This window comes from Lichenostomus cassidix, chromosome 3 (assembly GCF_008360975.1).
Source record: "Lichenostomus cassidix isolate B80296 chromosome 3, HeHo_3.0, whole genome shotgun sequence".
Taxonomy (NCBI): Eukaryota; Metazoa; Chordata; class Aves; order Passeriformes; family Meliphagidae; genus Lichenostomus; species Lichenostomus cassidix.
Window position 1 is genome coordinate 82,941,533 of NC_139483.1, and position 25,410 is coordinate 82,966,942.

At 35.4% G+C, this 25,410-nt stretch overlaps 1 protein-coding gene across 20 annotated transcripts in view; it reads right to left on the reverse strand.

Annotated features, from left to right (window-relative positions):
* The window catches only part of RIMS1 (regulating synaptic membrane exocytosis 1), a 314,192-nt gene that overhangs the window by 72,783 nt on the left and 215,999 nt on the right, over nucleotides 1-25,410 (reverse strand). For 4 of the 20 annotated variants that reach the window (XM_085056509.1, XM_085056523.1, XM_085056522.1 and 1 more), the window contains 4 exons: nucleotides 14,979-15,050; nucleotides 11,104-11,286; nucleotides 9,634-9,746; nucleotides 4,192-4,221 (listed from right to left, as the gene is read on the reverse strand). In XM_085056509.1, coding sequence (XP_084912635.1) covers nucleotides 4,192-4,221; nucleotides 9,634-9,746; nucleotides 11,104-11,286; nucleotides 14,979-15,050 — 398 coding nt within the window. Of the gene's footprint in view, nucleotides 1-4,191; nucleotides 4,222-9,633; nucleotides 9,747-11,103; nucleotides 11,287-14,978; nucleotides 15,051-17,338; nucleotides 17,417-21,408; nucleotides 21,493-25,410 lie in introns of all 20 variants that reach the window. The other 16 variants (XM_085056506.1, XM_085056511.1, XM_085056510.1 and 13 more) reach the window with 10 other exon arrangements.

A 25,410-nucleotide genomic window follows, 5' to 3' on the forward strand; every position in this document is an offset into this window, starting at 1 on the left:
CTATACTAATATATCAGATGCAGTAGGACAGGTAAAGTTTTCCTTTTTTATTTTATAAAACTGTTCGAGACAGGATGTGTCATACGGTGTATTTCTGTTATCCACAGAATATGAATCTAACAATTCAAGAAATACGACTTTAAAAGAAATTAAACTTGCATTAGCATCAACAACAGACCAATCCTATGAAAATCAGTGAGATCTATAAAAACAGCACTAAAAGCAGCGGCTAGTGCAAAAGAAACAGAAGTAATTTTAAGGTCTAAACTTCTCTATTTAAGGTTTGAAAGGGGGTCTAAACTCTATACTATATGCAAAATTTCTCAAATGACATGATGCCTTAAACACCCGTCTATTACGTTGACATCATAATGAATGAAACCTATGTGGGATCGTTTAAACAAGGATTGTACTACCAGCAGCAATATTGAACCAGCAAGAAGCAGCAAAAATGCTGTAGCTGCCTTTCTAGCTGTAGGTTTTTATTCCTGATAAGAGTTATTTAACTCTTTAGAGATCCACCTCTTTCATATAGCAACATTCATCAAAGTGACCCCACATTCTGAAAACTTTGGAAAACAGCGCATCTTGTCAGTAAGTAGTATCTGATAAGAATCACCTCATACATTTCAAGAAAGGGTAGGTAAGTCAGATAATGAATAAGGTATTTCTTTAAAAACTCAAGTGGTTAAGCACAGGAACAAATTTCCATCACGTGCAGTCGAATGAAAATACCTTTCTAAAGGACATTCTTGCTCAAAGCCAACTATGGGCTTAATGCCAGAATGACTGGTGACATTACCTGGTCTGTGATTAAAACTGATAACCACACTGCCCTTTTCTAGATTGTAAAAAACCTATGGATGTCTTAACACTGGCTGTACCATTTTCTGTAACGATGAAGTCTGCAACAAACATAGGATTTTCCCTTGAGGCACTTCATAGTTCTGTTCAAGATGCTCAAGACAGAAAGAGGAGGTGTAGGCAAACAGTATGACTTGGAAGATCTCCAAGTCTTACCTGCACTACGAAATGTCAGAGTAAGCTACATATTAAGAAGAAATTGGCATCAAGATTTCAGATAGCTGTAACTCTTCCCAGAATAGATCACACATCCACCCTTTATGATGCAAACTTTCAGAGAAAAAGTCTAGAAGCCTAAAATTACACAAAGATTTCTTACATAACAAAGTACTGACAAGTAAATTGAAGAGAAAATTTATCTCATAAACATATCTCACAACTATTTCTGGGGCAAACCCAACAGGTTCAGGCAGGGGAACAGAGAACTGCACTTATTCCAGAAGACAACAGAGGTCTGACCTATTCTTCAATTTCAGCCTTCATACTAAGAAGAAAAGCTGAACAGGGACAAACAGCTACAGCTATAGTGTGGTCTAGAAGCATGTACACTTAGCCTTTCTACACAGCAAAAGCCAGGAGATTCATCTGTCTGTGCAACTTAGACGCTCTGCAGATGGAAAACAGGGGAAAAAAAGCTATCTTGTTTGAGGAATTATATGTGAAATAATTTAAAAAAAAGGTTGGAGAAGTGGCTGCTGAAGAAGGAACTAAGCAGAATTTAAGTCCATAACAAAGGCAGGGAAATAAAGCAGCAACGAGACTTGCATGGGAGAATCCTCTAGCGCAGAGATGGCTGTGTGGCACAGAAAAGGGAAGTCACACTGGTGTTGGACTAGGATGATCCATTTCAGAAATAATACAGCCTCCAGTTTATTTCTGTTGATCCTTCAGGATGAGTTTTGCAGTATGCACACACAGAATATCCTTGAAATAGGTTTCCTGACTTTAAAAATTCACAGCAAACTCTACCATGAAATTTAAAAAGTACACAAAATCCTAAGTAGATAAATGTTTTGAAAAATCAATCTGTTGCCAAGATGAAGAACTTGCTACCATTTCTTTGAATAAACAACTTTAAAAAATACTTCATGGCAACATGAAGATAGTGAGGGAGATGCCTCTGAACCCTGCTCTGCAGCCCTGGGCCCTCTACCTGACCAGAACCTGCTGTAGCTAATTCAGGCTTGAGTGCATGGATTTCCTTTCCATGGCAGCTGATACTGCTCTTGACCTCCTCCCAGTCATAATTAAGGCATGACCAAAGCACATACTCAGATTTCCAAGCTGGGAGATGAGCTTGGATTTCTCAGTACACACAGAGGCTTGGTGGCCATCTTGAGCTTAAGCACTCACTCCAGAAGGAAGGAAAGCCAATATTACAACCTGAACTGGCTGATGCAACATTCAGTTCTTTCTCAAAGAGCTTCAGGCATGATCCACAGAGAAACTTCTATGTAAAGAGAGACAACAAGAAAACAAACACAGACCTCTTAAAATTTGGAAAAAATAAAAACTAAACCACTGATTTTGGCAGCAAAATAAGTCAGCATTCTCATAACCTGCTGAAGACTTCATAGCAATCTTTTCCATTGATTACATGGAAGAGATGGTTGCTTTGTTGCAGATTTATCTGGTCCATGTTGTTCACTTCTGTAGTATATGCTTTCTCTCATATTCATGTCTCCTTCCACATAACATCCGGTAGCTCCCCCGTCCCCATCTCTAATTCACCTACTGTCTATTCTTTTTACCTCTTTCCAGAAGTGACAGTGGGCTTCTAGTGTAAGGCAGCTCAAATTAAGATATTCACGGTCCCCTAGATCTGCCTGCACTTTACTCTTCCTGCTGCTCTTCTTCTTCCCAGCTCTTTCCTGCCTCTGGGTTTTATCTGCAATCCCCTTGAACCAGAGGAATCTGTGCATGTAAATATCCCACCACCTTCTACACACATCCAAATCTTGGGGCAGATCCATCCAAATCTCATGGAAATAAGCTCTTTTACAAACCTGTTCCAGACAGTCTAGTTTGTCTGCATAAAGTCCATTGTTTTAAACAAATAAACATCCACTGCAGCCCAAATCTTGACAGAGGCATAATCAACAAACAGGTCAGATTGATTTGTACTGTCCTGCTTGAGAGAAATATAAATACTGAGACAGAAATAATTGGTAAAATCATCCACTCTTAGCACTTAAGACATTTCATAGTATATTCTGAACACTGCAACAACCACATGTAATTGCTAACACCTAAGTTACATATTTTTTCATGTCTTTTTAACATTATCATGAAAACATACTTGTGTATGTTTGACATGGGTGTTAGAGTTCACAGCTAGTAGAGCAGCTGCTTTATTGTCACCTAAGGATTCACCCTTTCAGAAAGTAAAGTACTTGCAGGAAATACTTTGATTCAAGTCCAACTCACACTTTGGCTTTGACCCACCTAAGCCTGTATTCAGATCAGAATTTCCCAAGACGAGCAGGACACAGAAATAAAGGTTAGAAGAGGTTAATTAGTGCTAGTAATATTTATGCAGCATAGTATTTTGATTCTAACATTAAAAAGGTGAGGTGGTCTTTTTTTTCAATTTTTCTCTGCAAGCTTCATTTGGTTTTTTGATATATAGTTTCTGCTTTCAGCTAAAAGGGGGGAAAAATGGACTTTTCTGCAATGCAGCCTTGACAGAGACAAAACAAACTACACTTTCACTTTGTGGGACAGCCTTAGATACATGTCGTTTGAGCTCACTGATTCTCTGGTATCTGCACAGGCATAGAGGATTCAAAATAGGCCAAATCCATATGAGATGACCATTGTATGTCTGCCCCTAAAAAGCTGCCATATAACAGGAGTAGCTTTCTGACATGGGACTGATAGGCAAATAGAATACAGCTCATTCTTCAGAATTTCTCTGCATACCAAAATTCGACTTCAACTAAAACCCACACCTAGGAAATCTTTCACAGCTGTCAAGGACTGTGGTTGTATCAGTAGAAATGTGCAGAACTCAAGAACAGTTTTGGAAAGATCTTAAGCCTTTGTGTGAACTTCAACTCAATCAAGCACCTTCTGAGACATGTAGAATACCACAATTACCCTTGTTAAATCCAGTATATTGCATTTCAATAGGAGCATGAAAAGTCACAAGAGAAACCATCTTCAGATTCTAAAGAGAGGCATCAGATAGCATAGAGATATTTGAGAAAAAACCTTTTTGCATTTAAAACTATTAACTAAAACCTATATACTGACATAGAGTACATTGAAGGGAAAGCCAGTATCAACAGTTGCCAAACATTTGTAAAAAATTACATAAATATTTACCTTTTGTGGGAGAGTTAAAATTCTCTTGCTCTTCAATGAATTAAATGCACGGAATGATGGAAACAGAAAAAGAAATCAGCAAATTTAAAGTTAGATAAAGAAATGTGTTACATGTGACAATGGCATGTACAGTAGGCAGTACTCCAGCATATGTAAAAGTAATGTAGAAAATTAAAGTGATAAACCATGACAAATAATAAAGCCTATGACTTTTTTTTTTTTAATTAACAGGAACAATGATGTTACAGAGAAGCAGATTGTGGAGTCTTTAAGTATTCTGCTAGAGAAGTATCATCGTACCCAAGTTTATTAAAGACATAAAAATCTTAAAATTGATTTGAATATCACTTGTACTTCTGAACCACACAGCACTATTTTAGATTCTGAAGCCTCTTCTGCAATAATGAGTGTTACAAATTTATTTTCTATTAACTGAAATCTATAATACTCAATAACGAATGGACTATTAAAAATCTGTTTTTAAGGAAAACAAAAGATTATGAGGCTTGAACTCATTTGCAAAAGTTAGCAGTGCTAAGAAAAATACTCCCCAGCATGAGTAAAGATTCCACAAGCTGCCTCAAAATGTGCAGTGCCACCTAAGAATTTAAAAATAAAACCACAAATATGGAGACAAAACAAACAACACTGATAGACTGAAATCTAAAACTGAAATGTCTTTTTATTCTGCCACTCAACTTTTATATTGATAGATTTGAAAAAAATTTTGACTGAAAGGGTTTGATCTTTTACCATTACCCCAACCACACTCTCACTGCAATGAAATTTCAATGATCAAGTACATATACACAGAACTATTTTCACTAGCACCTTTTTTTTTTTTTTAGGCTCTTAAGTTCATTAAATATAAAAAGATACTTGCAACTCAATGTATTATTTGACAACATACAGATTTTCTGTAGGAAATTCTGACTCTTATTTGTTAAGAAAAATGATACTGGACATCCAAACATTTCATTCCTCTGTGACTACCATTGTACATATATCACACACATGAACTTTACACATGTAATCCCCATTCAGTCCCAGCAGAATCTTCATGTAGTTTTCCCTCATGTAACAGCAGCAGCACACACACACATGCAGTTCACCTTCCATACAAGTGCTGTACAAAGCTTATGCAGCTTTTTCCAACATGAGAAATCAATACCTAACAATACCTAACAATTCCAGCACAAGATACAGCAATACCCAATGCTGGATGCATGTTTGCTTTGCTCAATGTCACCACATGAGGCCAACTGCTGTAAACAGATGCCACTGGAAGCACACACAACCACACTGCTTCAGTAATGTTCACAGATGTTCTTCCCATGCAAACAAACTGCTGATTATCACAAACCTTACTCTCATTATATGACCTCCGAAATAGGAAGCTACATTGCCAAAGCTACGAAAAAGAAAACATGCTATGAAGACCCAAACAGAGGCAGATAGAGGGAGTAAGACCTGTTTTGTACAAACTAGCCCTGTAATAATTAACCATTACGCAAAAGTGTAGAAACCCACCCTCAACTCTAATTTAAGCAAGAATTCCTGCGATGTTTGATAACTGCAATGACAGAAGACAGACTGAGTAAAGATCACAGAGGTATCCTTTATACAAAACTATAATTTAAAAACCATTCAACTACATCACATAATTGTTATAGAAACAGCTGAAAAGCAAAGTCAATGCAGAATCCCCACCCCTCTTAACAATTTGCACAGCTCCACTCAAACACGATGCGAATAAAAAAATGGCAATGCAAACCTCTTACAGCCCAGCACAGAATGACATATTGAGAATACACCATTATCCTTAACCATGGCTTTGAATTTCACTTTTTTGTCACTGAGCCAAAACATCTTCACAGCATTAGGTCCTTTTATAAAATCATCCATTAATACAAAAAAAATCAAAACCACTTCTTTAGTAGCATAAGTTAGGGAAATGACTATTAAATTATGATGTCCTGAAAGCACACACAAACACACCTATGCAGTACTAACTTTCATTATTGAAACATCTCAAGACCTTACAATAGAATAACACTCCAATATGTCTTGCATGCTAAGAAATACTGCTGACAGGGTTGCAAAGGAAGTAAATACAACTATGTCTGCCTTGACGATCACTGTAGTTAAAAAAAAAAAATGCATTGCCTAAAAATTGCAGAAGCCTACAATCTTAACTGCAACCACATTTTGAAGTCTGCATGCCCTTGCGTTGCTAAAGATATTATTTAGCTAGAATTGTCTCAAGTGAAAATAACTATGCCTCTCCGTCACTCCAAAGCTACACACAATTGCTTTCCCCCTCAGAACATAATCACCAAAAAGGCTTTTCTTTTTTTGCATTTTTTTTCCAATGTGAATAATAATGCTGTTTTAAGGTTTTAGTCCTTAAACTTGACCTTTTCCTCTACATTTAAGGTTGTTTCTCCATTCCTGATCAGTAGTACCAACTGTATTTCTGTAACGGAATAAGGATCACTACTTTTGGTCTTTGTAAATTCTGTGAGTTTTTTTTCAAAGAAAGTGCATCTATCAGTCAGCCCCTTGTAAAAATACCTTAATTTCACATAAGTTGAATTTTTTTGATTCTCAGACTGTCAACCAGAGCAGTAACTAAGACAACATTATTTGGTAGAGACAAGGAAACAACCTTTTTTTTAAGTTCTAAACTTGACAACAAAATAGAATCTCTGAAATACATCAGTCAAGCCTTATTAGCATGGATATGATCACTTAAAATTGACAGATAGATATTAGATGTTAGGAGTCAAAATATCACTGTTTCTCCACACAAAAACTGCTACCAGTGTCTTACTCCTTCATTAGCTCTCATTTGTTCCATAGTGAGTATTTTAAAGCATAATAATATTACTTCACTGAATTCTTCTATGTCTCCTGAATATGCAAAAGAGCAAATAAGAAGCCCATTCTTGATATACAAACATGCAATCTTTTTGCAGCAATTACTGTGACTTGTATAGCAAACTTAAATGCATATATGTGTGTATTTAGATTCACAGATGTATATTTAGATGAGTATTTGACCCTCATGAAACAACAGGATTTGTATGGAATGTAAAGAAGTACTTTACTGTAAAAATGATATTTTATGTCATATCATACAGGTTTTCCTTGAAACACAAGATGTCAAGATGACCATAAAAATGTAGTTTTGTTTGTAAATGAAGAAAATGCATTTTGAAATATTTCTGATGACATTTGCATATTGCACTGGATTTTGACATCGTCTGTATCTCTGGTGACTGTGAATTTAAGCCATTAAGGACACACTCCAGTTCCAAGCACAGTTAATGTAAGTCTTTCACAGAACTCAGTATGTTTTGGATTCAATACTACATTAAGGTCAGATCACTTCTGGTCACTACATATGATCCTGATATCCATTTGACAGGCATTATAGAGGTGAAACTAATATTAAAATTTGGTACTGTAAATCAGAGCAAGTGCTGTGGTCTTATGGCTTCCTGAATTTAATTTCTTACAGTAGTATTACGTTAGACATACTAGCATATGCATTTCAGCAGACACTGACAAAATTCTTTAAACACAGATTATAAAACCTAATTAATGTTATACTTCTCTGCAAATACATTCTGAGCCTTAACAGAGCATTCAACGTGGGTAAAATCAGAAAGCCTCCCTTTCAGAAGCGAAGTCAGCCACTCAGACAAAACCAAAGTACTGTGTAGGGAAGGAAATCTGATTCCATGTGCTGTAAAACAGCCATGGTGACACAGGCGGCACGATTTATAACAACAAATCAAACCACGTTGCATCCTACTTGCATGTTTTATGTATCAGACGCAAGCATATTAAGCACAAGTGTAAACAAGAGTTCACTGAAACAGCATTACTTTACAAATAAGTGTTCATGGTATCAAAAGCTTTATAAACCTAGAGTAGCTTTGGCCTTCTGCTCAACTTCCATTTTGTCTTTCCTCTTCTGTACACATCCCATCTCTACTCATTTTCACAGTAAGTTCTACCTTCATTTCCAACTCATTCAACAAAACATAAACTTGTATTTTACTCTCACACACCAGGTACCAAGACCAGCAGAAAGATGATATATTAATATGCAAAGAAAAGCCAAATTAAAATTAAATTAAAAGTTGATTCATCATTATATATTGAACCAAGATCTGAAATTGAAGTAGAAACACAGAAAAAAGCTGAAATTCTTTAGTTATTACATTTCCCTATACAGCCCCCAACTTGCTAATATGCAGAAATAGAAACTCTGAACGTAGTTTGCAGCTAATTTATAATTCAGACAGTACTAGATTCACTACAGAATAAGAGGACCTGAATAGAAAGCTTAAACTTAATAAAAGCCACTTATATCAGTATATAAGTCATTCAAAATAAACACATTTATAAAACAAGAGTACATTTCATATGTGCTAATTGAGGGGTTTGTATGCTATCACAGCTCAAAGCCTTGAAATTAATGCAAACTGATTGCATATCAATGCAAGCCATCGTATACGAAAACCTTGTTAGTAATCTGTCATGATAAGGTGGTCGTGGTCATGGTCAGCAACTTTATCAGTTCAAGAATGTGATCTGCTAACAGTTCTGTAATGCACTACAATATTTCATCATTATAAGCATTTCTTTAAATTCCACAAAGAAGACAACCTTGTAGTATGTGGCAATCTCAGTTGTTGCTTGTAGTCAATGAGAAAACAGGATTTTTTTAACAGAGAGGAAAGCATGAATGTACAAATATTATCCATTGTGCCACTTCATTTTACCATAACAACTCATTCCCTGTGTGCAGTATGTTGCTAGAAAAGGAAACAGCAATATACATCCTTATTTGATGTTAGCATATAAGAAACATCTTCCATAACCATTAGGTCTGCATCGTCTTTTTCAGAAAAGAGCAGCACTCTTTGCCTGATCAGTTTATTCTTAAGCAAGAAAGGGCTGGTAACCTGTTCTCTCACATTTCCCATGGTAATTACTTTCATTCTTTACTCACTGGACTATGAGCTCCAGAAGAAAAACAGATTTATGACATTTATTATTAATCTATGTCAATAATGCACAACAATAAATTTAAGCCACAAAATAAGAAATTAGCAAGACTGTCAAAACCTGTGCCCCCTGTTTTTTTTTTTGTGCTGCTAACATACTAGACACATTGGAAAATACCATGACTCTAATAGAAATTTTAAACAAAAAAGGGTATTGGAAAATTAAGGCAATTAAACCATATGTAATAACCCACCGGCCAAACTTTGCTGGATTTCCCAAATTACAAAGATGCTTTCATTCTCTTCTATTGCTTTACTGGTAGAATTACAGCATTGGACATGTAGTTATGCAAGAAGACTTAAAGTAAAGAAAGGTAAGAAATCAAAGAGTTTGAGCTATCACAAGCTCATTATTTGATACCTTGCTCTATACTGCCACTTCTTACAGGAACTTGCGGTAGCTGTCTTCCCCTGCGGCTGCTGAAGGAGGTGTCTGCAGCAGGAGACTGCGTGGGACTTCCTTGTTGATGTGTTCTGCAAATGGAATTGAGATAAAAGCAAATTAAGGCAAATGGAGAGACATTTTATATTCTGAATTTTAAACACAGATTAAGTTGCAGGTACTGAAGGTGGGTTCGCATTTGGTCTCTGTCATATACACATACTCAGGTCTAGATACCTAGTCAACTGATAAGGCCTCACATTTAATTTCTCTAACTACCTTCAGCTGTGGAGCATTTTTTTTTTTTAAGTTTATTTATTTATTTGTGGGTTTGTTCTGGTTTTGTCTTTTTTTTTTTTCCTAATATAAAGTAATAGTGAAAAACCATTGAATGAAAAGTAGGTTTCTAAGAAACATTTAAGATTACGACTCACAAATTATATGTGTGCTCCTGCACTGGTACAAGGGCAATATAAAATGCCACCTCTATGTTTTATTAAATTTAGTATTCCCTTTGTGCTGATGCAATAATTGCACAAGGCCACAGAGAACTAGACAGCAAGTATCTATTCCCATAGGACAGTATTTTTTCCCAGAACTCAAAGAAGGAAAAAGACCTGCAACCTTGGTATCAGGGTGGGCAAAGGGAGGGGGTGTGTACAAGTATTTGTGTGTGCATGCAAAACATGCACGAGACTTCTTTTAATACTCATATCTAAGTAAATATCCTAAACCTCTTTGACTGAATTCTAGCCATGTTTGAGAACATCGTGGCTACTTGATGTCTTCTATATAGATACAGTTTCTGAGCGTAACACATCAAAACACCTTTGGAACCCTAAAATTTAAAATAAGTATGGGCACCTATAATAACTATGGGGAAAAGGTTTAAGAAAGTAAAACAAAGATGAGAAGAAGCAGACTGCTGAGGAGAGCTTACTGTGAAATGCCCTTGCCAGTTACAGTAATGTCACACTTGCTATATTGGATAAGCACTGTTTATCCAGTTGCAAGTAGATAATTTGTAATTTAAAGCAGCCCATTTGTGCAAGTTCAAAATACTGCTGGCTTTCACTAGGTAAAGCAACTGACTTTCTCTTAGCCTGTAAGATCAGAGTTAGCTGTGTGAACAACATGTGATTTTCTGCACAGTATTTAAGAAAAATACTTTGATAATTTTCATATGGATACAGAACAAAACACAACAATGGAAGGATGAGACAGAGCCAGTCTTTTATTTTGCATAACTATTTAAGTTAACAGCAAGAAGTATCATCTGGATGGTGAAGATACGTGGCATAAAGGATATGGAAGAAGTGTAAATACCATGAAGAGAGAATAATCTACAGTGCCAGAATGAGTGAATGTGCCATGTATGCTCAGAAAAGTACACCACACTGAAACCCTGGAGGCAGAACATGAAAGCTATGCTGGACACATAATAACAACCTTGTCAGAAGTGGAGAAGGTGGCGCCGAGCCTCCGGATGCTAGGTGATGTACAGAGCATGAGGGTCTGACACTAGCCTGCTCACTCGACCTTGAGCGAGCGTGGTGTTTTCCCCTACTGACTGGCTGCTCAGTCGTTCGTGGGGTTGGAAGTCCCCTTCTAGAAAGACATGGTAGCAGACCCCTAAAACATCAGGGCCAAAAAGAAACTGTTCAGTTGTTAGCTCCAGGTACACCTTCCCAATGCCCCCCTCCATCAAAGAACATTGCAAATCTTGACTGCAGGACCAGGGTTGAGGTTTCAGATGAAACTTGTTAATTCTGAATGCAAATCCATTTCAAAATGACAAACTGCAGAACACTCACCACTGCAGATACACATGACCCTAATCGTGGAACTGTTGAACTGCACTGCTAATAGTGGACAGTTGGGCAAAAACTAGCTGCAGTAAAATGATTGTGTTAGTATAATAGAGCATAATTATTACTGCTTCAATAATTGCATACACTACAAGACAACCTGAAACATTTCAAGTTTGTAGAGTGCCAAAATGCTCTAACTGTGCCTTTTTACCCTACTTTGGCTTTCCAACAGGGCAGAATTTTGTGTATGATATTATTGTATCTGCTGTTACATCAGAAATTTCAATTCTTGTGACATCATTTCATTGTGGGATGTGTTTGTTGGTTTTGGCTTGTTTTTTTTTAAATTTCTGCAGACTTATGAAGTCTCCCTTCACATCCTGCACAACTTGCCCAGAAGATACAAAGTATCCAAGGAACTCTCGTTCATATGGCTATCATGCACTAAGAAATAATCCTAAAAAATCCCCTGTGTATAACATGAGGATGCCTACCAAGGATAACAAGCAGGTTTGGATTGAAAGCCATTTCATAAGTAACAGTTCCTGTGGAAGACGAGTCACAATGCAAAAAAAATCAAGGTTCTGTTGCCTGAGCTTATAATCTCTCTCTTAAATCCTAATATTTCTTTAATTTAACTCCTGGCTTGCCCCAGTGATAACCATAACATTCTTGCAGAGACTGAATCTCCTGATTCTGAAAGGTGCTTATAATAACAAAGATGACCTGAGTTCTGAAAATGCCTGTTTCTCCATGCTGGCTGCAAAAGTAATCCAATGCCACCTGTTGCACATGACCACGTTTTAGGCATCTAACAGATGTCTAAACATCATAACATCCATAAGGTAAATATGGACCTCATGGTGCCAGAAAGTTCTTGTTTGTTTTTACTATGGATAAATGCTTCAATCTAACAAAGTCATCATGATTTCAGTGCTGATTTTTTTTCCTTTTAAAAGAAATATCCAGGAATTTATCTGAGAGCCCAGTGAAACACTAGAAGTCTGTCCTGCCATTACAGAACAGGACAGGACTTACCTGCAACTGAGAAACTTATCTCCTTCTCCAGTAACACTCTTTTTACAGACATGTCCCCTTCCAAGAGAAAGATAAAGGATCTGCTTAACTCAAATGAGGACAAATCAGGCTTAAGATTTGCATTAGCTGAGGTATTACAATGAGATGAATATGCTTCTTGGGGTGCAAATGAAAAGAGAGATAAAAGGCAATTGAAGAATAACTAGAATGGAGTTAAGGACTTGCTGTCCTAGGAGAAAGATCTGTTGCTGGCAGGAAGAAGCCTGCAAATGGCTGATCAGGAGAATGAGACAAAAAGGAAGAAGGATGGAAGACAAAAGCTAGTGAGAAAATGAGACAGAAGTGAGATTAGAAGTACAGAGGGGAGAGGAATCTGGGGGAAAAAATGATACCTGGTGAGCAGTGAGACTGCAATGAGCATGTACATGTGTATCTCATCTCCTGGTTCCTCACAGAGGAAGGTGACACTGCAAGCAGCAAACCTATTAATTCAGCTGGCAATGGCCTACAGGGGAATGCTACAGGTTCCAGCTCTGCCAGCACACAAGAAAACTCAAATTCCTTTCCTTTGAGACTGATGCCTCAGTAGCATGCTGCCACCTAAGAAACTATGAAGAAAAACTAAGAATAAGAGAGGGTCACCAACCCAGCGCACCCTGGCATAGTGTCCTGTGCCAAAATACAGAAAGTACAGTTAAAGACTATGTGTATCTTAAAATACAACAGGTAATGTCACATCTGGCATTTCCAGGGTGATCAGTTAGGGCTGAAAGAAAACATTTTTTGATTGGGATGAACCAATTTTTGCTGATTCATACAAAAATAAAAAATGTTTGATTTCTGTGTAACCAGCTTTACTCCTTCAGAACCTTTTAATGAATACCATCTAGAAAGCTTATCTCACTATGGTTTATAGGCTTTATAAACTATCTTGAAAAGGCTGGCTTTTTCCTTTTTATGTACCTTTCCTGAACTATCACAATACATAGAAAATTTGATATTACATAGCACGTTGAAATGCTTTATAGAGAAGCTGACAGCACACTGATATGCTATTCCAGTAATCTGCTTAACCAATAGTAGACAGGATTTGCAAATAATAAAATTGTAAGACAAAAATTAATATTTAAAGAATAAATAGTCTTGAGTTATATTTGACAGGAAAATTATTTGTCTGTTCTATTACCAAAACTTTCTGGCACTAGTGCAATATTACACCTATGATGGAACACTGAACTACAGCATTCAGACTTATTTAGACATGTTTGTCTTACATCTAACACTAGTGAACCATTTTATGGAACCAGAAGCCTACAACATGTGCCATGGAGATGTAAAAAGAACCAGTACAATTCATGTTTCCCTACACTCTTGTTCACTGGGTTCACTGCTGAATTACCAAGAGCCAAACCAGTTGGTCATAAATTACTCTTCAGAAGTCAGAAAAAAACAGGGGAAAAAACAGGTTTTAGTGATCTCCATGGCACAGGAATCCCTGATTCAACCACAGCAAGGATTTCAGTCACCATTCAGGTAATCTCTCTGATTTAAACTGACAAAGCAACTGGGTTGTTGTTTTTGTTAAGTCAGAATGATCTGACTCAAAGAAAATACAACCATTGCTTTTGGATCAGGAACAGTAATCTGGGACTGGAAGCAGTAAAACTAAAGAAAAGCTCTGAAGTTCTACATAATGTGCATCTTCATTGAAAATAGAGATATCTGTGTTGTTCATGGAAGTTTTTAGCTCTCACAATGTAAACAGATGTACATTCCACCTTTGCTGATCAAAATAACATAAATTGATTTCTGACAAAGGCAGGATCTCATCCCTCCTCACTGCTCTTATTTCAATCAATATACAGGGTTTAAAACAACTAGATGTACTTATTATTCAGCATATATCTTTATTTTTTCACTTTTTCTTAAGAATTTGAACATGTAACCCTATACTACTGTAGTATCAAAGTTAAAAGACATGACAATGCAAATTCAGAAGAATTCAATTAATACCAAAAAGCTCCAGTCTTTATATTACTTTTATGCAATGACAGATTTAAATGTGTAACTTTATTTTTTTATATTTTAAAGTGAAATTCAGTTGATCAGAGATATTTTGAATTACTAATTTATTATAGCTGGCTATCTATTTATATAATCAATTATGGTTTTTCATCCTCAAAGTTAATGTAAAATAAAGATTTTTTGAAAAAGAATCAGTGTTTAAGTGCAGAAAAGGACTTCTAGTCTTTGCCACTGAGCTTATCTGCGATGATGGAGAATGCCAGAAAAATTCCAGCTGTATGCAACACAGTGCTAATAATACAGATACAAAATATATAATACTGCAAATTGTGACAACATAGCTTTTGGTACGGTCACAGATGTTCTAAAAAAGTCGTATTAGAGGTATATTCCAAAAACTGGAATCAGACTGACAATAAGAGATGTTTAGACATCAATCAACACTCCTACCTTTCTGTTTCAGTTGCGGGGCCTTTCCTAGTTTGTTTTTGGCTGCTATATCTTTCCACTTTTCTGGACTGCCTGTGAAATGACACGTCAGAAGAGAAATAAACAAAGAAGAAAAAGAATACAGAAATATGAAGATTATTTATTCATGTATTATAAAGGTAATAACAGAAACGGTTTGCAGATGAGAAAGTGACAGCTATCATCATAAACTGGCTGGTGAAGTCGAGGTTTAAGAGACATTGCATTAACTAGGTTTGATTGAGGCTCATGGTATAAAAGTTATGAGGTACCAAAGCAAAGAAGAAAACATTAATCCTGACTGAGCCTGCAACTAGTTTCCACATCACAGCCTGTATTCGGTTAGAAACAATGCTTCCTCATAGGCCTGCAAGTAATCTCTTAACAGCATGAAAAACAAGTTCAGAGTATACAGCAGGAAAAAACCTTGCAGAAAGAACCAGAAAATACTATTTGATGGTAAACTATAAAAATCACTTTTAAATCTAAATTTCAAAAGCAACACAAATACTGCATCATATCCGATTTTAAAAAGGCTGTCACTGTTTTAACAAAAACTTGGTTTTTTCATAAATCTTATTCTATTACTTTTTAAAGCTTTTAGAAACAGATTAAAGCAATTATATTTTTTCCTGGTCAATATAAATAAGTTAGAAATTTCTTTCTCTCCTTCACTCCTTTCTTACACAAATCTTTTATAAAATTCATCTGACATTTGGATAGTGAGGCACTAGTCACCTCAGACATTTTAAGCACTTACTTTGATATTAAATAAGAACAATGAAGAGTAATGCAAGTCCACACATATAAGAACAAAGGTAAAGCCAAGTTTCACCATTATTACCCAGGACCATAAATACAGTATGTAAATCTCTGCAAGTCTTGTGTTCAAAAATTTTCTGTACTATCTCTAGTAATGTTATAATTCACAAATTAGGATTTACTACTTTAAACCTCAGAAAATCATCAATATATGTTATTTTGTCAGAAGAAAAAGTGCATACAGTGTTTCAGGAGTGGTCAGAACCAGGGAGAGATGATTATTCACTCCTGGACCAGAAATGCTAACCAACTTTTAACACATGCAAGATCTAGCAATGAGACTATCAATGTCACTTATTAGGCTGTATAAGAATTACGGTGGGAAAAACAGAGAGGTAAAAATAATATGTTTTCCTTTTAAACCTTTGTAGTTATAAAGATTAATCCAGTGCCTGAATTGGAAGAGGCCTAAACAGCTGTGACACCAAGTTATACCCAAAGAACATAATCATAGTGCATTTTCATTATTTTTATCCACTGCAGTATTTGATGAGCATTATATTGTGATGCAGTAGTTTCCACAACAAAGAAAATACTGCAGCAAAATACAAAATGCTTTCTGCACGAGCAAAGGTCATTACCTGATGCTTTCTGGATTTTAAAAATATATATTTTCTCACCAAAAATTAGTATGTCAGATTAAAAACTGAAATCCCTTTTGTCATCAAGCCATTATTTTCAGATTTATTTTTAGTATATTCTCATTACTTTTTTTTTTCTTTACTGGGACAAATATATAGTGGATAAAGAGGAAAACACACATATTAAATGCTGCAGCTTTACTTAAAACCTACAGTTAGCAAAGTATTTAAAGTGATGGCTAGATCCACTATATGCAGCAGCATTACCACTCAAATTATGTTACCCTCTTCATTTTCTGTTTAGTTGGTTCTACTTGGGGCTTATTTTTCTCTTACTCCTTATGCTGCTTGCCTAGATCGTGACATTGCATACAATGGAGAAAGAGAGCACACAGTGACTAGTTAAAGTAGGATGGAAAAGCTAAGAGCAGGACATGCTTTCCTGTGACAAGTAACAAAGTAACACATGGCACTAATGAGCTGAGTATTCTTATTTCTCTTCTCTCATTGACGTACTTGAGAGCAGGACATACTAGGAATTACTTAAAATCAGTTTCCTTTCTGTTTCCTCCCTCTGGCTAGGATGATGCTGTATACATTTCCATTTAGCTCAACAGCCTCCTGCAGCACTCGAGTCCTGGCTCAGCTTGAACACACTGAGGGCACGAGCAGGGGTGCATTTACAGAGACTTGTCCTTTCCTGCTCATATGCAGTGTGTGAAGAGTGCACTCACAGCATACTCCAATTTACCTCTTAAACATACTTCATACATAGGACAAAAAAAAAATATTATCCATGAACAATACATGCATACATGTACTTGTACATAAAACCAGGAAAAAAAAAGAAAATATGTGAAAGTATGCAGAGCATATGAACAATATACTATAACCAATACTTCATTTACTTTGATCTATGATTTGAGTAAATAAGGATACCTCTGTGCTGCTCCAGGTTTAGCACTTAGGTGGTCTACACTGTCCTGTTTTGGAATGCAAGACTCCAGCGTCCTTGTTCTTCTCAATATATGGAAACATGGATGTGAATTTGGACAGAATGAGCAGAAACAGAAAGATGGTCACATGCAGTGAAGGTGGAGACATGCAGTCAAATACATAAACCAAAAGTATTAAGTCACTGTATATTGAAAAAGGCTGTATTTCGCATTTTCCTCTTCCAAACACTATAAGGAAATGTTAAAATTTTAGCAGCAATATCAACAGTCTAAGATGTAATGAAGTATAGCATGAAAGCCACAACAGTATTTTTAAAAATCATTATACTCTAAATGCAGAATGGCAGCACTGTCATTTAATAGGTGCAATTATCTTTTTTGAGAATTAATCCATAGTACTGTTCATTAGAATAACATGTAAACATATAAAAAACCCCTTCACTTTGGAAGATCCATATTTTGTCATTATACTGTGAAATTCTCCTGAAAATGCAAGTAAATTTCCTAATTTCATGTATTTTGATAAAAACTTCATATTCTATTGCCACACAATCTGTTACAGTAGTAGTTAACAATAATTCAATAGCAAAGTAGAATAACTGACTCAGCTTTTCTTTCTTTTTTATAAAAAGCATATGGAAATATGTCCAAATTTCTACTGTATTTTAATTTCTGCTGAAATTGCAGAATTTTTTCACAGCTTTCAATTCAGCAAAAATATTATTAGCCTGATGGTTTATTATTAGTTTTAAATTAAATATATTATGAGATCTATCAATGAAAGATTTTTTTTCAAATACCAGATTTGGATTTTAATGAGAAAACTCAGCAAAATTTGTGGGCCACTAATAATCTGTTATGTAATAAATTTGTATCTATTCCTCCATTAGGGTCAGGAAATGCTAAAATTTCTCTTTAAGATCATAAATCTTCCAGCTGTCACACCAAATCATTGAACAATATGTATCCCATATAGACAAGCACTACATATTATTTTATATACAGGCAACCTATTTACAGTTCAAAGTTCTATGTGCCTCAAGATAATTAATAGTTGTGTGTAAACAGAATCTGCACACAGAAATACGACAATATTTCTACCAGAATTAAAATTAGTAATTCTGAAGTGACAACATAACACTTTTACACAATTCAGTGTCCAATATTTTTTAATTATTTATTGCTGACTTGTACAAGAGCCCTCAGTGGTTTGCACTAAGTGTTACTCTATGTAGCCTTAAAGCCACCAAGAATGTCATGTTCAATACTTCCTGAAGTATTGAAGTATTGAAGAAAACTGAAGTTTTCTGAAAGGTTGGATCTGCATGGTACCTGAAAGTACCAGAAGGGCACTTGCTCTGCAGCTGGCTTCAGGTGACTCTTGCACATGCATTCTTACAGATGCATGCATGATTGACAAAAGCTACTTCCCTTAACTGAAAATATATGAGAATTCATGATTTAAAAAGCTTCTTTTATACAGTGTTGGTTATATGCTGATATTATATGTAGATTTTTCAAAAAGAACAGTCTGAATAAAATTTCCATCTACCATTACATGCTTGGCTTTCATTCACCTTTTTATCATCACTTACAATTTCAAAGTTCTACAGATACTCATCTGTCTACACTGTAGACATCAGACATTTAGACTTTTTAATTTCCAAAAGAAAAACCCAAAAAACTTTCAAGCAATGAAGCTATCAAATTGAAAAGAAAAACTATCCTTCAAAATACCTTACAGAAATACATTATACTAGCCAGACATTTGCAAATTTTTAACACTGAAATAATACACAATTCATGTCTTCCCCTCATCAACGTATCAAGGAGTCACTTCTTCCGGATACGGCAAGTGAATGAATTCCAGAAGAACAATCTTGCCAAAACTTTCATTAAAATTTATGTCAATAATAGTTAGAAATAAATACAGTGTTGCAAAAAATTAATTTATCAAAATTAGAAATAATGCATAAGTCATAGATTTAAGAATTGTATTCAGAAATAGATCTTGATTACACTCTATATGCAAATTGGACCCATTTGTAATACAAATCTGTAACGTACTAAACTGAAGAGTAAGATGAAATCTGTCAAACTCAATTAATTTAAAATTTGTGATAAGCAGTTAAATAGTTATCCCTGCTGATCCATTAGTCATTCCACAACACCCACTACTTCAGGTGTCAAATTGATACAAGCATATCTTAGAAAAAACTTTAATTATGGAACTGAGTAGTATTGGCTGACTGCAATAAACATGTAAATTAATCAGAACAAATGTAAACATACAGAGTAGAAAACAAAGGTAAAACACCTTTGATTCCGTTACTGATACCCTCTCTACAGACATGCAATGTGAAGAGCTCCATGTTCTCAGAACTTCTCTTAATGTAGGAGAAAAATCCTACAACTGGTAGGCTGCAAACACTCATCAGCATTGAGATTAGCTTAAATTCCTTCTGCGTTCGTCAATGACTGACTCTTCCTCAAGGGGTTTTGGTGACCAGATTGCATGCAAGACTTAAAAACACAAGAAGGCACCGATTTCACATAGAAAATTAGACTGCTGTTTATCTATCTCAAAAACTTTCCCATAAAAGATTCTATATTCTACAGAAGCTTTACTGTAAAATGTTTGCTAGCGGGTATTAGATGATTTCAGCCTTCCCCCACAAAATTTCAGCTGACATAAAAAGGCTTACTATTTGGCTTACATTGGGAATGGCAGTATTTAGATTAAAACTGCATTTCATTGATTTTTGCCAAGTCTGATACTCTGAAGTCAAAGGTAATCTTTCCAACAACCCAAAAAATGGAATGAAAATGACTTAAAAATGCCTACAAGACACAAAGTACATTTATAAGCTATAAATAGCTGTCCCATCAAAGGGATGTGCTGGCAAAATTTTCTGGAAATGAAGTATCTGTAAGGGAGGACAACTTTGAAGTAATGTTTCACAAATTTAGTTTTGTAACTATAATGCTGTCTAACTCAAATAAGAAAATAAATGCTACCCAAAACCACTTACACTCTTCCCACCTGGTATGAGTGGAATATATCCAGTATCAAGAAAACAAGATAAATCATAGTACAAATATCAGTACTGTGGGTAGACTTCAGCAGAAGTTAAGCACTGGGACCACTGCTTTATCAGTCTTAAAGTTTTAAGTGCAACTTCGTAAGTTCATATACAGATTATTTATATTAACCGTCTGTATCCTGTCAATTTACTGTAATGTAAAATACTGAAAGAAAAATTTTGAATTTGCATTTAAATATAAATTACAATGTCTGCTTAAAATAAACCCAGATCTATCTGGAGAAAAAAAAAAAAACAAAAAAAATTACTACTGCCAAAGCAATGGAATACCAAAACTCCTATGATTAGAAAACTCGTGAAAAGTAAAAAACAAAAGTGCTTCTATTAATCACTGATGATACTCAGCATAAAAATTTATTTAGAGCCCTGATGCTCTTAATCAAAACCTACCTTATTAGGAAAACCTGCTCCATGGAGGCCATCGTGATTTGGACAGAATTTACAAATAGTGCCAATTTTACATACATCAACTAGAAAGTGTTACCAAGACCTCCAACATATCAGCCTGTGGGGTTTTTTCCCATTAGGAAGAGTTTGTTAAAAAAAGGAAAACCAAAACCAATGAAAATAAACATGTACACAATAATAAGCTCTACAACAAGTATTTATCACATTATAAAGCACCACAGTGAAAGCACCACCACCATTTACAGAAACAGGTAAAAACAGACTAAAGAAAATTAACAGAGATGATGTTCTGTTGTATAAGACATCACATTTCATGTCTTGTGACTATTCAGACAAACAGAAAACTTGAAAAGATGTTCATTCTTCGGTGCTTTATAACAGTTCAACAAAATGCAGAGATGAGATCTAAACTGCTGTTTTATTTTGGGCTTCTGGAGGTTGTAAGTCTCCACATATATGCACACTTCTAAATTCCAGTGTACTCCTCTCAGAGTGCAAGATGCAGTGAGCCATTTTTTAACTGGGAGGAGTTGACTAGTACCTGTCATCCTCCGGAGATGCATGCTGGATATGAATCCTGGGACTAGTAGGTCGTCTCCTCTCTAGGGAGGGGGACCATCTACCCCTGTTTGCCCGTTCAATAAAACAGGAAAAAAATACGGTATTTAGTTTGTGATAAAATTAAATATATGGAATTTGGGACTGGAAAAATACCCCAAAAAGTAATGAAAGAGTGCAATTTAATTATTTTTTCCAACAGCTTTCTAATACCAAATATACTTTATTTAAGGCTGCTTAATGCAGAAACATCACATCTGAAACAAAGAGAAGGTGTGCCCAAAGATGCAGAATTTAGACCAATATAAATCTTCTGTACAGTATACCATTAAGTTTTCAAATATACTCAAATGGTGGACTACCTAAAAATCTGTCATTTGTGTAGGAAGCTGCAATTCCAAATTAAAAAAGACTTTCACAGACCAAATGACCAAAATACCAAGATCATTATCTTGGTATTTTGCTAATCCCATCTCTCCTTTTCTTTGCATGGAAAAACGCAATCTCAGTTAAAATGCAGGACTATTAATTATAATAAAAATTCTAGGGCATAAAGTCACCCTTTTCTGGAATGCAGTGAACAAGTGAAGGTAAATTTTTTAACTAAAACTAAGCTACATGCATTTGTCTACAAGTATTGGGGTAATTTTTAATAATTTGAAAATATATACTGAAAGCATGTGATGCCAGCTTCCACTTCTGTTCATTTCTTTTTATCCCTGCAGTACATGACAGTATACTATGTTACACAATTAAATTTAACAAAAAGGACCTAAACTGAGAATGAAAACTCAACTAAAAAATCAACTCGTGATTTTTTTCTTAAAAAGCTTATTCAATTTAGAATTATATATACAATATTATGGACTGATGTTGCTTATTTTATTGGGATGTCACCTGCTTGTGATACAAGTGTATGTATAACAACTTACAATACCAAAATGAACTGATTTATTGACAAATAGCAAAATGTTTACATAAACTCAGCACAAGTATCTAATATTTCCCTTTCTGAGGCATTCCTCCAGTCCATGTAATAAGGAAAAGGGTTTGATTTATGGAACATGCAAAAAACAAATGTTTCAGGGAGATGAGCATTATTTGCACAGTTAGGTAGGTCTTTCAGAAGTTTTAAGAGCAAATAGATTGTTAGTAGTTAGTTTCTTTTTCTCTCCAAAGCAAGAGTTAGAGAAAATGTTAATGCATCAGTGCACTCAGTCAAAGCCCTTAATATGCTGATATCCACTACAGATATTAAAGAGCATTTGATAGAATTAACTAGGTAATTCAGTATGCATTTTAAGAACATGCTCCCTTTCATTGAATGTTGAATGACTGTGAGCCACAGTACAACACCAACACATAACTACCTATTACTTTACACGGTTGGAAAGAACCAGAAAGACAGTATGTTGCAGACCCAATGAAAACAGTTATTTCACTGTACATTATTTTAAATGGAAGTGGGGATATTCAACGTAACTGTTAAAGGCATGCCATATAAAAACCAAAATGAAATCAGGACAAGCCTTAATTGCATCATAGGTTATAACAGATAATTTCCCTGTTATCTGTTTATGATTAGGTACCAGGTAACTGTTGAGCTTTGTCCCTTGTTTAGATAGTAGTAACCAGCTGATAGCAAACATTCTGTTTTGATTGCCACTGCAGGGAAGCACCTCAGAACAAATCTAACGCAGCTGTGGGGCTGTATTTTGCACTATGCTGACCCTTGTACACAATCTAATCCCTGGGCTGTGCTCCTTGGTTTCATTTGCTCAGATGTCCACCAAGTGATGTCCCTGGCCAAAAGCAAACAAGAAGTACCAATCAGTACAGCTGTTCTTGTGCTAACTGCTAACACATACAAGAATTGCTTCTAATGTCAGAAATTTAGAAGGTAAATAATAGTCACACTTCGTATTATTAAGTGACTATCACTGGCTGAATCTTAATCAGTTTGGGGAAGATGCTATCATGATGAGAAGCCATTTCAAAATCAGTTCAGAGCATGCCCTTAAACCTCATGCCTAGGTGTTTTCCTGACTGGAGACTGGGTGTTGAAAAGAAATGTCTCCATTCTAAAGACAGAGCACCCAATTTACAAGGAAAAAAGCAGAAATTTTGAGACACAGTGAAAAGGATAAGAATAAAATAAAACAAAGCATAATGAAGTAGTAGCAGGAAAAACCCTTTCAGTGGCCCTAAAGGACATATTATAAACTTAAAGATGCCTTGCAGATCATCAAAGGAACTTCAACAACACAATCGTTCGGGAAAAAAACCCAAACAAATTAACAAAACAGCTTGGAATAAATAGAGGGTGAATGCTAGGAAGAGAAAAAAAGAAAAAGGCAGGCATGGTGTAACTGCATAAAGGTATTAGTAGGGGCTGGATATTTCTGAATGTCCTACAGTATACTGTGCAAAAGAGAAATATAAAAAAGGATTAAACTGTAAAAAAACAGTCCATTTAACAAAAAACTTTGGCAGACGTGTGTCAAGGCAAGGTCAGTTTGCCAGTCAAGTTATATGGATGTTACTTGGTCAAATGATGGAACTTGTAGGAGAAAAGGAATTCTGCCCTTGTTGTTTTGGTTCTGCTTTAGTGAAACTAACAGGACTTTCATATCACAAATTGACATATACAGCTGAAAATATTTTTCTGCTGGTATAAGTGAGTCAATAGAATGACTTTTACTGGCAAAGCAGCATCTTAAAAACAAGTAACTACTCTGACCATTCCAAATTACATGAATGATGTTGTATAAAGTTCAAGGATCAAAACTGTTTCCAGCAAATCAGTGACAGAAATAGGGCTCTACTGTCCATCTGTTATTCCAATACCATTTTATTAAAAAGTGGTTCATTTTAGCTCTTGATCTCAAAAATAATCTAATTTATACCCCCTTAGTCAAAAAGTTAGGGGGAATAAATAGAAATAATTTTCCATAGAAAGTATATTCCTAATTTTGTAAAAAGAAAATATACAAAGCCATATATGTAAGTCTGTATTTAGAGGCATAGAAGTCTAGACTTTAAAATAAAATATACAATGCTGTCATTCAGGGAGGGGAGAAGGAAGAAGAAACAACATGAACACAACTAATAATGCTTTCAATGTAAGTCAGTCAAATATAATGATAATGAAGTGCTACAGATTGGACTTCACAAAACCATAGAGTGTTTCTCTTTGCTGGACCAATCTAGACCTGAAAATTGTCTCTTCTCTTCTAAATCTCCAGTAAAGAAGACAACCTTTATCATATTGTCTATTACAGTGTTTCATCATAATTACTTTCAAAACAGATTTCCTACTGCTTAAGGTGAATTTGTCTTAATGTATTTTAAGTCTTTTGTTCTCACCTTGTCCAGCACAGAAAACAAATGCTTTCTATGGACCCTGAACTTAATTCTGTGTTCTTCAGACTAAAGAGTCCCCTGTCATTACATGCAACTGATGACTAAACTCACATCCAAGTGTAAGCAGATTCCACATTCAACAGTGAAGAATTAAATCTTCTAAAATTCACTTCCCCTGAAATAAAAACATTAATTTGGTGGGTCTTATATTTTAAATATAATATCTTCCTCCAAAATTTGGACTGCAGAGGAAAAATCTTCTGTCACTAGAAAGGAACAACAAGTATGTCCTAAATCCTCTGCCAAAGCCACATATATCTTATTATTTTCAATGAAACTATCATGAAAATAATTGAATATTAATTTCCTACACAAGAACTTTACTCCTCTCTAAAGGATTCCCAGTCAAAATCTCCTATTTAGGACTTTTAAAACCTAAGAAAAAGTTTCACAGTGATGGGCAACTTTTATGGATTAGGCCCACTGATGATTTGGCAAAACCACATGCCTAGTAGCAACAAAGGCCATTAATACAGACTAAACACTTTCGTTTACGAAGAGCTCATGAAAAATGCTGCAGATTCTGCGCAGTGCCCAGTGGACAGAGGTTGCTGGACTTGAA